This window comes from Panthera leo, chromosome Y (genome assembly GCF_018350215.1).
Source record: "Panthera leo isolate Ple1 chromosome Y, P.leo_Ple1_pat1.1, whole genome shotgun sequence".
Classification (NCBI taxonomy): Eukaryota; Metazoa; Chordata; class Mammalia; order Carnivora; family Felidae; genus Panthera; species Panthera leo.
In genome coordinates this window covers 7503814-7519961 of record NC_056697.1, presented here as the reverse complement: position 1 = coordinate 7519961, position 16148 = coordinate 7503814, and the positions used below count along the sequence as shown (strand labels likewise).

The following is a 16148-nucleotide window of genomic DNA, read 5'->3' as shown; positions in this document are numbered from 1 at the left end:
TTCTTATGATGATTCAATGAGTCATTGTTGCCCAGCATCAATTGTCTGATCAGTGAGATCTAGCTGTGGTTTGAAGCCAGCCCAATGGCTCCAGCATCCAACAGTGATTCCGAATCACCATTCTGTGCAGCCACTGGGCAGTAGTCTCTGTAGGATCTTTTTTCAGGTAGTGTTAGTAGCATCAAGAGGCTTGTGTTCACCTCTTCCTTCTGACACACCACAGGCTTCAGAAACAGCCAGAAAGACCATGAACTCAAGAATTCTGGGGGCAGCAGAATTCTGTTTCTTGTTCCCAACTGCCAAAGGAGGTTAGCTTCTAATCCAAATTCATTGGAAAACAAAATTCAACCAAGTAGACTTAAAGATTTCATTAGCTTTATTACACGTTTCATAAATCTGGCAGCACTCCTCCCAACAAGTTTCAGGCATGTTTTCAATTAGAAAGTTTGACCTAGCCACCATTGGTACTTTTCAAGATTGTTTGGCTATTTGGAAGTGGCTTGAGATTCCAGAGGAATTTTAGGAAGGTTATTTATCTGCAAAGAAATGCTTTCTGGGACGTTAAGAGATTGCATTGATTGTATAGATTGTTTTGGGTGGTAATGACGTATTAACAGTCATAAGTGTCTTTACCATGGATGTCTTTTCATTCATTTATATCTTACTTAATTTTTTCCAGGAATATTTTGTAGTTTTCAGTGTGTAAGTATTTTATCTCTCAGTGAGGTTTATTCCTAACCATTTAATTCTTGTTTGTGCTACTGTGAATGCAGTTGTTTTTGTTGTTGTTTACTTTTGAGAAAGAGTGACAGAATCCTAAGCAGGCTCCATCCACCCTTAGCATAGAGCTAATGTAGAGCTTGATCCCACCAGCTCAATATCATGATGGGAGCCAAAAACAAGAGTGGATGCTTCACAGGAGCCACCCAGGCGCCCCTGGAGTTGTTTTCTTAATTTTCTTTTTGGATTGTTAAGTGTTAAGTATGCACCTGATTTTTTTTTTTTTTTTTTTTTTTTTTTTTTTGGTGTTTGATGTGGGTAGACAGAGGCAAAAGGAAATACTACAACCAGTCAGAAAGACAAGAGAACTAATATCCCTTGTGAAGAGTGATGCAAAGTTAGCAACAAAATATTAGCAAACTGAATTCAGCAGCATGTCAAAAAGGTATACACCATGACCGAATGCAGTTTTCTTCTGGAATGCAAGCGTGACTCAGCATATGAAAGTCAGTCAGTATAATACACCAAATGAATAGAGTAAGGAGGGGAAATGCAGGATAATCTCAACTGATGCAAGAAGCACTTGACAGCATTCTTTTCAGCATTTTGAATATATCCTTGATTGGGTTTTGGAGTAGGTGTCTAGAGCTGATATCCAAGAAAGAATTCTTGAGACATCTTTGGCACCAAAAAGTGATTTTATTAAAGCACGGAGACAGGACCAATGGGCAGAAAGAGTTGCACTGGGATTGTGCTGAGTGACTGGTTAGAAACTAGTTGGGAAAGGTAAAGTCAAAAGGGAGGCCTCCAGAGGATCTTTAATATGCTAAAGAGGACTCCTGTGACACCTGAGGCCTTGCTATTTGCCAAGCTAAGGTTGCCTTCCCTCTAGTAAGGCAAACATTATAACACTAAGGAATTCCTGGAGCATTTTTAATATTCTTCCTATTTCAGGTATTTGTCAATGGGCTGCAGGTTTTAAGGAAATTTAATTTTACCTGCCATTTCCTTCCTGCCTTTGTTCCCCACGTCACTGTGGAAGGGAGGGAGGGTGATGTTGGGGCTCCAGGAAACTAAGTCTGTTGATAAGATTGCCTTTTTCTTATAATTTACCAAAACATTTGTAAACTGATGGAGAGCCCTATCCTGTGATCTCTATCAGTTACCCCTTTGTCTTCAGTCCTTTCTTTTGTTCTTGGGCAGCCAGGAGTACCTGAGGAATATCACATACATCCTACCTGGAGGCTAGAGGTGTGCTAGCTTGTTCTTTGCCCTCAGCTTGCCTTAGCATCCTCACACTACCTTCTGTGGGATAAGGTTTCTTTTTGAGAAAGGTCTGATTATCTTACAGAGGTTCCCTTGTATGTGTGGGACAAGTTATCTTTCTCCTGTCCCTTTTGAGATTTGTATACATTGTAACAGTTGGACTCCAATATGCCTTTGCATGGATGTTTGCTTTTATACTCCTTGGAGTTCTTTGTTGATGTTCTGATTTTGTTTACTTACCTATATAGGCTAAGGGCAGGCCACCCCAACATGGCATATCTTGGCATAAATTACGTTTTGAGATAAAGCAATCAAAATCCAACAACTTCAAGAAAAGCTCTTTATCTCCCCCTCATCTGTGTGCCTGTACCAGGAAGAGAGCTATTAACCAAGATTCCTGTTTAGGTAAATTTTTTTTCTATAACACAGCAACCTTTGTTTTCGAAACACCTCCTCTATCACCCTCCTGGTAATGGTTTTTCTCAACCCTCCTGTCTTCACACCATCGCCTCTTAGCTCCTGTAAGCCTCACATTTTCTCACTGTCTTTGGAATTTAATGTCTGTGGATTCCCCATATGTACAACATTAAATTTGGTTTTCTCCTTTACATCTGTCTCAAGCCAATATCATCATAGAAAGACTTTGAGGAGAGAGGAAATACTTTTCCTCATCACTGTGTTCTATAGGTCATTCTGCATTTTTAAGCATTTAAAAAATGCTTCAGGCAGTTCAGATATTCTTCAGAATTTGTTTTGTAGACTGTATTTCTTTGATAAGGTTTGACCTGTGTTGTTGTTGAGATTTGAGCATTTAAAAAAAAGGCAGTGGTTCCAGTCTTGATGACATGGCCTTGATGAAGTTTTGGGGTGATTGTGGGGTGGTCTGGAGCCCACAGCCAAGAAAGAATTCTTGAAGAGACGTGTTTGGTGCAAAAAGGGGTCAGGACCCCTGGGCAGGAAGAGCTGCACTGCAGTTGTGATGGATAACTCATTATATACTCAGGTTGGGAGGAGGTCAGAGATAGAGGAAGTCTCCAAGGTGTTTTGGAAGCAATATTTCCAGGACCTTGAGGGACTAGCTGTTGCTAGAGAAATACCACGTATTACTGTTTAGTAAAACATCACTCTTGAGACCCTTCAGATGATTATCACGGGGACCATAAGCTTGGAGTAGGAATGCCAGCATAGATCTTGGGGCAGTTGAGATAAAGGAAGTAGACTTACAGGATCTTCGAAGTTGGGATAATGTAAAGCTAAGATTCACTGTTGCCCCCAGAGAAGTGTCATCATCAAGGCAACTGAGCTCCGAGAGGGAAGTCACTCTGCTAGTGTCAAGGACTTGTCAGTGGGCTGTAGGCAGTAAGGGAATTTAAATTTTCATTTACCTTAGTTTCCCACGTACCATGGCAAACACTTAAACTCCTTTCCTTTGTTCTTGGCTAGCTGGAGTGTCTGAGGAATATCACACATATTCCACCTGAGGGGATGGGGGGTGGATTTTACACTCAGCCTGCCTCATGCTCCCTTATCATATGCCCCCTAAACAATTTGACCCTTAAATCCTTAACCCTAAAGGTTGTTGAAAGTGGAAGTTCTCATCTTCTGTAGTTTCTTCCTGCTGAGTAAGGGTGTAGAGATGTCCTTACCTATGGGTCAGTATTGATCAGGTAGGGAATACATGGAGCGGTTACAAAAGGCAGAGGCAGCTGAATCCAAGGTGGGCAATGTGTATGAACCTGCAGGAGTAGAAAGGATCATCGGTCTGATGATTATTTTCGTACTGATGGAGTCTTGGCACCAAATAAAGAGACACGGGAGAAAACAGCAAAACAAAATTAGAATAACTAGAAAGATTAGCCCAAATAAAAGTCCCTTGGTAGTTGACTTTTAGTAGTTGATTTCAGTTAGAAATCCAGTTATATTTTTTGCAGTAATCTGGGAACTGCACACAGCGTTTTGTTTTTATGAGATTCTAAGTCTTGTGCAGCAATTAAAGGATCTGATGCCATTTTATTTTGTAGAACTGTTGTATGCATTGAGTTCCTTTAGTATTTAATAACATAATGTTATTTTGAGGCCTCATTTAAGGCCTTAACTGTGTAACAGGTGGTATATAGATTGTCCAGTAAGCAATTAGGTAATTAATAAGAGATACTTTTATAGCAACAAGAAAAATATAGCTTAGTGGTTAGAGCGTATTACAAACCCAGGGTCTACCAGTGCTGCCAAGTGAGATTTTTAGATGGGAGCCTTGAAGCATCCTTAGATGGGAGTGGTAACAGGAAGCAGAAATCAGGTTGGTCTTTCTGGTTTGTAACTCAAATCTCTGTGGTGATCCTTTTGAAGGGCCCATTGTATGATCGTTAGTATAAATTGAGGGAAGGAAAAAAAAGGTGCAACCATTTGAGATCTTTCAGAGGTTCACAGGAATAAGAAGGCACATTAGTTTGTTCATAGATTTCCTATGAAGGGGGTTCAGGTTTTATTTAGATACAGGAACCCATGAAGAGTGCACCTCTAATTTTACTTCATTGGCAGTTCATAATATGACCCAGTGGGGGGCCCTTTTATTTGGATTTAAATCCCCTGTTGTATTAGACTGGCCATCCTTTGAATACACAGGTCTTTTGGGTTTATATGCGGTGGGTTTCTAGTAACTGTCAGATCAGGTTTAGGAAGGATATGGTTTGCATATTTAGAGATTTATGAATTAACCCAACCTCATGTGAATAATAAACCACTATATTGTTACCTATTGATAGGTCTGCAGTGAGAAAAGTCTTTGCATACAGTTGTTGGGGGAATCCATCACATTTTCCAATTGTTTAAATAATATACCCCTGGAGTCTTGTTATTATCCCACAGAATAACAAGAAGATTGTCCATACCTGTGCTTATAGTGACAGTATCTCTTAAGTTTACCTCAAGTTGTCTAGTTAGGCAAACATTTAAGACAACTAGAATTTAACACCCATAAGTATACATTATTGAAACATTGTTTTTCTCTCTAAACATCCTCATTTCCAGAGATATCCAAATTGAGACTAATTCATTTGTAAAACAAGTCCATTTTTAATAAACTTAGTCTAATTATTTACATAAATTCAACAAGAATAGTGATTCATCATCAGGATCTTTTAAAAAATATTTTCTTCGTGTTTATTGATTTCTGAGAGAGAGACAGCATGAGCATCGGGGGGTGGGGGGAGGGGGGGGAGACAGAGAATCCAAAGCAGGCTCCAGGCTCTGTACTGTCCGAATAGAGTATGATACAGGGCTCGAACCCACAGACTGAAATCATGACCTCAGCTGAAGTTGGATGCTTAACAGACTGAACCACCCAGGCCCCCATAAGGATCCTTTAAAGTTTGCTTTGCTGGAATGTTTTATAAGGAATCTCCGGACTTAACTTTCAGTACGGTCTCTAGGCCAGAAGCCAAGCCAAGTACTTAATGTCAAGCATGTCTGTGATAGCTGTAAATTGGGTGAATTCCACTTCATGAGGTCCCCAAGATATCTTGAAGTTCCTGCACCTTCCTGGTAAGACTGCTGGGAACTCTCTAAGCAAGGTGTCAGGCCAACATTGCAAGGGGCTTTATGGCTCCATGTTTCACAAAGCCAGCCTTAGTTCCTTAAAGCTGTATGGTCATATCTGAGTCTGCAGGACTCTCAAATACGACATTCCAATCAAAGCCTTGGTAAAATAACCAGTATTTCCAGTGGTGTCCTGTTATAAGAAGATTCTTATTGAGCTTATTCAAATAAGTATGATTGCTGGAAGAATACTCATTGAGATTTTTTGAATTTCAGAGGACTTACATAGAAAAGGTAAGTGCTTCAGTTTACATATGAATACTTTTTGACATCTCTATATATTTTATAGATATCTTAAGAGAAAGTTTCCTTAATCTGGAAGGCAAACATTCAAAGAACAGTGATATTTTCCTGAGTCACAAAACTATAATTTTCCTCAGTCATTTAGTGCCATGTTCCTAATTCTTGTTCAGTTTGAATGCTGCTTTTTAGGTCTGGAAATTCTTACCCATTTTAGTTTTAGGATTTTAAAGATTCAAATACCTGTATTTGCCCTAAAAGTTCTTTTTTTAAATCTCCTTGAAGATGAAACACGTTTTGTGAGAGATAAGAACAATTATAAATGACAAAAGTCTCAGAACTGGACATTGGTAAAGATTTGATGAGAGTTTATTATGATGCACTTGTCAAGGAAACCTGGCTATTTTGTGATACCTACCAAACTTCAATAATCAGAATATCAAGTGATGAACTTATACCAAAACATTAAAACTTAGGACTTGCGTATATATTTGAGCAGTTACAGCATTTACCCGTGCAGTACAACCTAAGGATTTGTTATTTTTGTATTTCCAAGTAACTTAGTGTACCAACTAAAAAGGCCTAATTGGTCAAAAAGACTTCATTTACAAATTAAATCTTGGGAAAGTTTGTTAAAACCTTGTAAAGTTATAGAGCAAATCCTAACTAAGATTGCAGATCATTATAAATCCTAATTTTTTTACCTAAATTGGAAATATGAATCCTAAAGGCAAATATGTGGCATTATATAGTTGTTAGCAGACATTGAGAAGTTTTAACTTTTAAGTCATCAAAGACCTGATTAAGATGAAACAAAGCTTTGGATTTCCCTGCAGACAAAAGAGAAAAAAACTTTGTCTTTTCTTATCAAGAGAGGGAGACAGAATTTGAAGCAGGCTCCAGGCTCTGAGCTTTTAGTACAGAGTCCGACCTCATGTACTGCGAGATCATGATCTGAGCCAACCGAAGTCAGACACTCAACCAACTGAGCCACCTAGGTGCCCCGAAAAACCTTGTCTTTTGAATAGAGAGAAAAGCAGAATTTTAATCTTACATGAGTGTACTTTTAAAATCCATTCATCTAAGCCATAGTACATCCTGACCATATATAAAATTCCTTTCCAAAGATTTCTCTTCACGAACCTTCTACAACTTTTCCTTTGCCTTCACATTTTGTTCCAAACCATTTCTCTGCAAACAACCAGTCTCATTTAGGACAAAGTTACACTCTATTACCCTCAGCAAGAAATCTTATTTCCATTCCTTATATCTTTCTTACACATCTACTTTCCTGCATACAGAGTTGCTTTCCATATTTCCATCAGTCTTAACTATAGTAGCAGAATTTGAACTGTGAGAAACCGTAGTCTCCAGTGAAAACTTTGTGAACTGTTACATCAGAATTTTTTTTATATGGCAAATTCATGAATCAGTCATAAAGCATGTTTTCCAATAGACCCAAATAGCCTTAGTTTCTCTGCAACAAGACAAAAGCCTGATAAACCTTACGTTTAGTAATCCATGCTCTAGCACTCCATTCTATTTGGAAAAGACCTAGATGTCCAGTGAATTTAATGTCATTAGCTGTGCAGACTTTAAAGCAGAACTTTTTTCAGGTTGCCAAAGACTTTGAAAGCGGTCTTAAGAATTACCCACGAAAACTTTGAGATAGACAAAATTAATCATCCTTTTAAGTCCTCTTTTTGCTAACAAAATGCAACAGAGATCACGTGAGCTTATTTGACCTTTAGTAAACCCTGATAGAATAAAAGTTTCATATTTAATGGTGATAACTCTAAAGACAGGTCCAAGAAACTTAAATTAGTTTAAACACTGAATTGTTTCACCTGCGTTCTCTTAAAAAGTCAGTTTTTTCCCATTGTCACATTTTACTTGGGACACCAGGGGGAGAATCTGAAATGAGTGGTCCAAGAGCACCTCCTTGGACCTCCTTTAAACACTGAGATGATTTAGGAACCAGTTATGTAGGCCACACCCAAGATAGTGCAGAAACCGGAGGGGAGGGGAAGATAGTAGAGGTGAGATACCAGAAGAAGACAAAAAAATTCCTGGGTTTTAAATCTTGTCAGCTGGGACGGAGGAGCAGATGCTTTCTCTGTTTCTCTCTTTTTTTCCCCACCAATTAGTGAAAGTAGGCAGTCCATGCTTGGCTGGAGAAGACACAGAATTTCCCTGAAACAAATGGAATTTCAGCAGCTGCTTGGGAATTGTTCTTAAAGTTTCCATCCTGAGGTAGACTCAACCAATGATGGCTCCAATTATTGTAGCCTTTGAGCCCAGGAAATGAATGAGGGATCAGCTGTCACATCTGTTACGAGGGTAAACAGCAAGACAGCATCCCCTTTGTCAAGGATGGCCTGTGTTTTCTTCAGTGACTGAGTTCTATTTAGGAGGAGGCCTGTTTAGACAGTTATGGTCCAGTATATCAGGAGAGAGTTTACTGACCTGGTTGCTGACCAAACTCATTCTGCAAGACGCCCCTGGATCCCTGTAGCCATGACGGCTTGGACCTAGAGTACCTACATCCATTTGCCATTTACTAAAGGCATGCAGTGTTACAGGATCAGTCGTTTCTGCATTTTGCAATCCAGATTGTTTCCAGTGGGTTAAAAAGGCATCCCAAGGGAGAATCCCATGCTTTTCCTAAAGAGAAGCTCCCATGCTTTTCCTAAAGAAATAAGTAGAAAAGAGAGGAGGTCCATTACCCCTAAAATCCCCCACCCCCAACTCCTCGGTGGCATTCCACACACAGAATATAGCAGAGGTTCCTGGTGTCAAAGCTACCTAAGGCGTCCCTCAAACAAAATTGCTAGGACCACCAACCAGCTGACAGACAGCTTCTGAAGGAGGGATGCTAGTGTCCCCCTACTTCCCCATTGCATTCTAGACTACAGGTGGGTGCCTGGCGTTTGAACAGAAATAATGTACCCTGGAAGCCATACCCTAAAAAAGGCCATGCTTTGAAGAACATGTCCTGATGGTCATTCCCTGATTACCTAGTTTGAAGAGCATGCTGTGGAGACCATGCTTTAGTTTCCTGAAGAACCTGCCTTTTTTTAACCCATGGCAAACACTAGAAAACTTTTACAAGGGGGAATTACTCAATTTTGTAACTTAAGTAATAGTAGAAGACATTGATCAAAAACAGTAAAGGCAGAAATCCATCATGATCTGAGCGACATTGCAACACATCTAGTCTCTTACAGCCAACATCCTAGGAGATAGTCCCTGGTTTTAATTCAGTTGGGTACTGGTTTCAGCCAGCTCCCAGTGCAGTTCTCCTGGACTGATAGGGCATGACCAGAGACTTGGAGGGGATCTCCTTAAACCAATGAGGAGTCTTAAGATTGGCAGTCATCCTGTGCCCAAGACAGACAACTTTGTGTAAGGCCAGGAATAGAGGGCATCAAGTTTCTGGGACTTACTCCCATTGTAGCCAGGATACTAACTTCCAGCCAAAAGGCAGGCTGTCTTCTTAGAGGCAGCCTAAGTAGTCAACATGAAAGTGTTTCAGTAAGACCATACTTCTTGAACAACCCCTGAAATGAGAATAAAGAAGCAAAAGAGAAAAGTATTCTCAACCATATTTGCACCAAGGCTCAGATTTCAAATGAACAGACTGAGTCCCACCTGTTGGGCACCATATAATGAAGTTTGGAGTCATGGTGGAGTGCTTCAGAGGCAGCAGGGGAAGAAAGAATTCTTGAAGGCGTCTTTGGTGCAAAAAGGTGATTTTAGTAAAGCATGGGGACCGGACCCTTGGGCAGGAAGAACTGCACTAGGGTTGTGATGGGTACCTCATTATATATGTTCAGTTTGGGAGGGGGTCAGAGATAGAATAAATTTCTAAGGAATTTTTGAAGCAATAGTTCCAGAACCTTGAGGGGCTAGCTGTTGGTAGGGAAACACCATTTATCACTATTTAATGAAACTTCAATCATGAGACCCTTCAGATGTATATCGGGGATGGTAAGCTTGGAGCATGAATGCCAGCATATATCCTGGGACAGTTGAGATAAAGGAAGTAAACTTACAGGATCCTCAGGGTTGGAATAATGTTAAGCTAAGGTTCTCTTTTGCCCCGAGCAAAGTGTCATCATCAAAGCAGCAGAGCTCCTAGAAGGGGGTCACTCTCCCTGTTTAAAGGACTTGTCAGTGGGCTGTAGGCAGTAAGGGAATTTAAGTTTTCATTTGCCTTAGTTTCCCACATACCATGGCAAGCACTTAAACCCCTTTCCTTTGTTCTTGGGTAGCTGGAGTGTCTGAGGAATATCACATCTATTTCACCTAGGCTGGGACCTGGGCAGGGGTGGGGGCTGAGGGAAGGGGAGGGTTTGGCCACCTGTATTTTCCCTAGGCTTGTCCCATGCTTCTTGATCAGCTTTGTGCAGGGTTGGGGGAGACTTTCCTTCACCATTCAGTGCAGTTGGACGTCTGGGTCAGGCCATCCTAGGAATGCATGTTTTGGGTGTTGTGTGTTTTCTTAATGGTAAATGTGGATACTTTGAACTGTCTTCATTTCCTGTTTTGTTTTTCTTTTCTTTTCTCATCAGTTTTGGGCTTGTGTTATTTTTGACTAATCTATTGCTCGTCCTGGCCTGCCTGTGCCTATAGTGTCTGCTGCTATAACATGCTATACAGCACTTGCCCTGTTTTCAGTGGCCTTCAACCTGTACTCAAACTATGCTGCAAATTTTAGATCTCTAGGATCTGAAGCTAGAAATATGTATGGAGTTAAGTTCCCCATACCCCTGCTGATCTGAGTGAAGGATCCATTAGGAGCCATGCTGGAATTGGGTGTTATTTTTAATTTTGTCTTGAGCTACATTGGACTGGGGGATGGGCTAGTGTAAATAAAACTTGAGTTAAAAACATAAACTCCTAAAAGTCATCAGTTCTGTTAAATTTATTCACTCACTTGGGTCCTGAATCCAGTTTCTCACTTACCTGCGTGCTTAAAGCCAGTTTCTAGCTTTCTCATAAATGCAGTTTTGTTTGCATAGTGCTGTTAATTTGGTGTCTCTGGAAGGTAGGGCCTGAAGTTTTTTATTCTGCTATCTTGCTGACATCACATTACTGATTTTTATCTTATTAAGAAAGGTGATAACTTTTCTAGTCCTAGAATATGTTAAGAGATGCTAGAGTTTGTATTGAAAAAACTGCTGCTGTGATCTAAAGGAATGTAGCATTGCTGTTTTAGATTACATTTTAAGTTATTTGAATAATTGCTAATTTTTTCAGAAACTGTCTTTGTAATGCAGGGTTTCTCCCTTGATTGGTCTGGTTGGTATACCTTAATAAATCTATATGATAATTTTAACAGTATTATTTAAAGTTTGAGACTCCTACATGAAGTCAAGTAAAGCACTAACTTTTTTCCCCAGCATATTTTCTCCCCAGCATATTCCCCAGCATGTTTTCTCTCTAATTAAATGCAATCGAAGATATAGTCCCCAGTATCATTCTAGCCCCCACCCTCAGTATCATTCTTAAAGAACAGATATATGGCATAAGCTTTTCTGGTTTTGACTCAGATCTTTCCAAATTATATTTGAAAAGTTTGCTTTCCAAAATACTTCTCAAACATTCAAATGCCTCACAGTACACTGTAGTGTTAGAAAGCAGGGTATTTGTTGAAAATTAGTTTTTGCCTAGTAATAGTGAGACACTGTACTGAAGTAATTACATATGTTTATGAGTATGGTGGTATTTCCATTTCCAAAAACAGATTGGTTATTCTCTCTGTCTTTTAAAATAGGCAGGTATTTTAGTGGAAATGGTAACTTTGAGATCTGAGTTCAGGTTTGACTTTAGAAATGTATTTGCTCCATACATATTACTTGTTCATTTACCAAAAGACCAGCCATCTCAGTGCTTACAGGTGTCAGAAGCCATCAATCTAGCATGCTTAGGAAAGGAGAATTTTATGTGGAGGCAGAGATGATGTGAGTGATAAGGCAGAAACAATAGAGTAAAGTCTGTAAGCTAAGACTTGATATACCCTATGATGGAAGTTTGCTCAGCCCTAATGAATAGCTAAGAGTGAAGCATATTAATGGGTAGTTAACAGGAAAAGACCAGAACTCCCAGAGAACTGGAACTGTGAGAAGAGAAAAAGTACTGTCCAGGTAAGGCTTTCTCAGAGGCAAAAGATCATTCTATGATATAGGACAAACATACTTTGTTTGAGAAAAAGCAGAGATTATACTGTCAGTTTTTTTCCACTTATTCTTATAACAGCCTTTTGTTGAAAATGACTTAGAGCACCTGGATCAAGCAGCCGACATTGGCAGGTTATGATCTCACAGTTCGTAAGTTCAAGCTCCGAGGCATTGGGCTTGCTTTGGATCCTCTATCCCCGTCCTCTCTGCCCTTCCCCCAGTCTTGCTTGCTCTTCCTCTCTCTCTCCTTTCTCTTAAAAATAAATTAAACATGAAAGAAACAGAGAAAGAAAGAAAGAGAGGGAGGGAGGGAGGAGAGGAAGGAGAGGAAGGAAAGGAAGGAAAAAGAAAACGACTTAGGCCTTTTGCTGGTTACTTAACTGTGTATCTCCAGATATAAGGATATGAGCAGACACAAAATGACAGGAAAACAATTTTAGGATATTTTATTTCGAATATTCTCATACCAAAAGGAATTCAACTTGCAATGGAAAATCTTATGAAGAAAAATTTAAGTAGAAATAATATCCACCCATCCCTCCCTACCTGCAAAGAGATGGGATTAGTTCTAGGGCATACTTAACATACCTGTGCTTTGGTCAAATAACTTCTTAGAATCTCAGGTTCCTAATTCATAGAATATAAGTCACAAACTGCAAACTGCAGAGTTATAGGGATAAATAGAATCTTGATCCTGAATCATACATAATCTCTATTACCCTCCCCCCAGAAAACATTTAGGAAGAGAGGTTTGCATGTTTGTTTTGAGAGAAACTGGTTTATTTCCAATGCCATATACGGACCTCCTTTAAAACCATCATGACAAATGCAGTTTTGAACGTGAATCAAATGAGGAAAAAGAAATAACGTAGACATTCTTTCAAGAAATTTCTGGAGAAGGGGGCGCCTGGGTGGCGCAGTCGGTTAAGCGACCGACTTCAGCCAGGTCACGATCTCACGATCTCGCGGTCTGTGAGTTCGAGCCCCGCGTCAGGCTCTGGGCTGATGGCTCGGAGCCTGGAGCCTGTTTCCGATTCTGTGTCTCCCTCTCTCTCTGCCCCTCCCCCGTTCATGCTCTGTCTCTCTCTGTCCCAAAAATAAATAAAAAACGTTAAAAAAAAAATTAAAAAAAAAAAAAATTAAAAAAAAAAAAAAAGAAATTTCTGGAGAAGGACTGATAGGCTTTTAATAAGAAGAATTTAGGCATATTTGTAGACTAAGGAAAAAAAAGAAATTCAGAGAATTAAGATTATGGACAAACTGGCATCAGGAGCCCATTAAAAGGACAAAAGAGAAGAGAACAAACTTGAAGTAGTGAACAATGAAAAGAAGACGTCAAATTTTTTTCAAGTTGCATGAAAAAATGATTTTTAAATAGTTTTGTAAGCAGCGGGACTCAAATATAAAAAAGTAGGAAGTTTCTCTAAGTTTTAAAAATCATCTACTTCAGGAGCATCTGGGTGGCTCAGTCGGAACTGACTCTTGATTAAAGCTGAGGTCATGATCTCACAATTCTTGAGTTCAAGCCCTGCATCAGGTTCTTGGCTGACAGTGTGGAACCTGCCTGAGATTCATATTCTCTCTCTCTCTCTCTCTCTCTCTCTCTCTCTCTCTCTCCCTCTCTCTCTCCCTTCCTCCCTTCCTCCTTTCCTCTCTCCCTCTCTCTCTCTCCCTCTCTCTCTCTCTCTCTCTCTCTCTCTCTCTCTCTCGTCCTGCCCTGCTTGTGCTCTTGCTTCTTCTCAAAATAAACTTAAAAAAAAAAAAAAAAAAAGTTTAGTTTGTATAAAGCATGTTTATATGCTGGGGAAAAACGTACTTAATGTGATCGTATAGTAGTTGACCCTATGGAGGGATTGTGTGTGCATTTATGTGTATGTTTTGGGGTCTTTTTTTTAACCTACTTTCTCATTCTGCGTATAATAAGGAGTACTGTTACTATTTGCTAACTTGGTTTTTCATTTTATTTGTTAAAAAGTAGTCTACATCTTATTTTTTTTAGTATATTTCAGTGTATTTAAGAGAGCAGTTGATAGACATTTTCTGATTCTTTATTAAGTCATATATGATGAGTAAAAATCTTGTATTTTTTTCTAGTGCTACTATATATAATATTAAGAATATATTTTCTACGTTTTCGTGTTAGAACTACTGGTAGGTGCAGTAGGAATTTAGTAGGTTGAATAACAATATTAATAAAGATTTTACTTCGGTCTTTTATAGCCATCTGTTAATGACTATAGAGAGTGATATTACCACCATCACCATAAAATTGGAATGATTCATTATTTGCCTTTTTAATATTTAAAACAAATATGCCTTTTTTTCTTCTGTTTTTAGGTTATGAAATGGTCTCTGCAAGATGGTCTGTCCTTGAATTTGACATTTTTAAGCCTGACATATGCTGGTACTTATTCTCCTTTAACTGGACTATAATTTCTTCTGTTACAATTGCTATATAAAGCAGAGAAAATAGCAAAGATCTGTTCTGTGTCAAGTATGACAGCCACAACTCGTGGCTCTCCAGTAGGAGGAACTGACAGCCAGGGCCAAGCCCCTGATGGACAATCTCAGCCCCCCTTGCAACATAATCAGGTAGGATATGATGTGTTAAGGCTGTGTTGTTCTGAATTACAAAATAATGACAGATGTCCTGAATAATTTATAATCATTAGAAGCTCATTTTCATTTTAAGTTACGCTTAAGAACAGTCACTGAGACGTATAAGAAACCTACTGTAAATGGTTAAGAAGGTAAGGTCCCTTCCATTTTTTAATACAAGTCTCTAATGACAAAATCATTAAATTAGTTGTTTTCTAACTGTTAGAAGCATAGACTCAAGTCAGCTCTTTATTTTGGAATCCCATCTTTGTGCCATACTAACCTTATAGCTGTGGCTAAGCAAAATACCTATGCCTTAATTTCCGTATCTTTAGTTAGTTAGGGAAGTAATTATTTTTTAAAATTGTGAACTGTTTATTATAGCATGTACAAACCACCCATACCCTGTATCTGTCAGAGACCTGAGGACACTGTCCAGCCTGCATCTTCAAGTCACTTTCCCCAAACTCTGCACATCTTCAGCACCTTCTGGCATTCCTGAGTGGCACAACAGCCATGACCCCATTAGTGACTGTCCTGGAGGATGTATGGCAGCACAGGGTCCACAGCTTACCCCCAAGCCTTTTTTTTTTTTTTTTTTGGCTGACAGTGTTTAAAATGTTTTTTCATTGGTTGCCAACAACTCAAAAATCAGAATATTTCACATAAATATCTGGATTTTTGGCTTCTCCAGATTTTTCACATTAGACCCACACTCTCATTTTACAACAATTAGCTGTCATTGAATGTCAGCCACCAATTTCAGATAGGAATCTGCTTTGTCACTTGAAGCCAGTTGACATTAGTTTACTTAATCATTCAAATACTTATCACAAAGCCATGTCTCTTTATGTCCTATCCCCAGTAATAGAAGTCAAAGTTGCACTACAAAACCTCACAACTCAAAGGCCTGCTTACATTTTTATAACCTTGCTGGCCCTGAGGACATATAAATTAGAGATCTGTGAACTACCAGTGTCTGTATATTTAAAGTGTGGATAAGTAAAATAGTGTATGTACAGGGCTCAACTCAGATTTTATTTTATTTTTATTTAGTTAGTTTTTTCATTTAAGAGAGGGAGCACGTAAGTAGGGGAAAGGGACAAAGAGAGAGAGAGGGAGAATCTTAGGCTCCACACTGAGCATGGAGCCCAGCATGGGGCTCAGTCCCACAACCCCTGGGATTATGACCTGAGGCAGAATCAACAGTTGACACCCAACTGACTGAGCAACCTAGTTTAATGCTGGCCTATAATGGATGTAATTAATTTTTCTTTTCTGTGAAAGAATTTGTGTTAACAGAAATGTATTTCCATTTGATTAATAGAAAATAGTTGTTAAAGACTTAATGTAACATTAATTCTTCTTTATTTCTGAAAGTGGTAATATGCATTTCCTTTCCTTCCTCAGTTTTTCTAGGGGGTTAGTTTCATTCAACTTTGCAAAGTTTTGCAAGTATTGGCTTGGAATATGGGGTTTCTTTTTACATTAGGAATTTTATTATTTAATCTTCATTAGTTCTTTCCTTTTGCTTTTGTTGGGTTCCAC

At 39.1% G+C, this 16148-nt stretch overlaps 1 protein-coding gene across 4 annotated transcripts in view; it reads left to right on the top strand.

Moving 5' to 3' along the window:
* The window catches only part of LOC122212687 (probable ubiquitin carboxyl-terminal hydrolase FAF-X), a 160413-nt gene that overhangs the window by 25563 nt on the left and 118702 nt on the right, over positions 1-16148 (top strand). For all 4 annotated transcript variants that reach the window (XM_042926655.1, XM_042926652.1, XM_042926654.1 and 1 more), the window contains exon 2: positions 14340-14594. In XM_042926655.1, the coding sequence (XP_042782589.1) occupies positions 14499-14594 (96 nt within the window). In that variant the 5' untranslated portion in view covers positions 14340-14498. The remainder of the gene's footprint in view (positions 1-14339; positions 14595-16148) is intronic.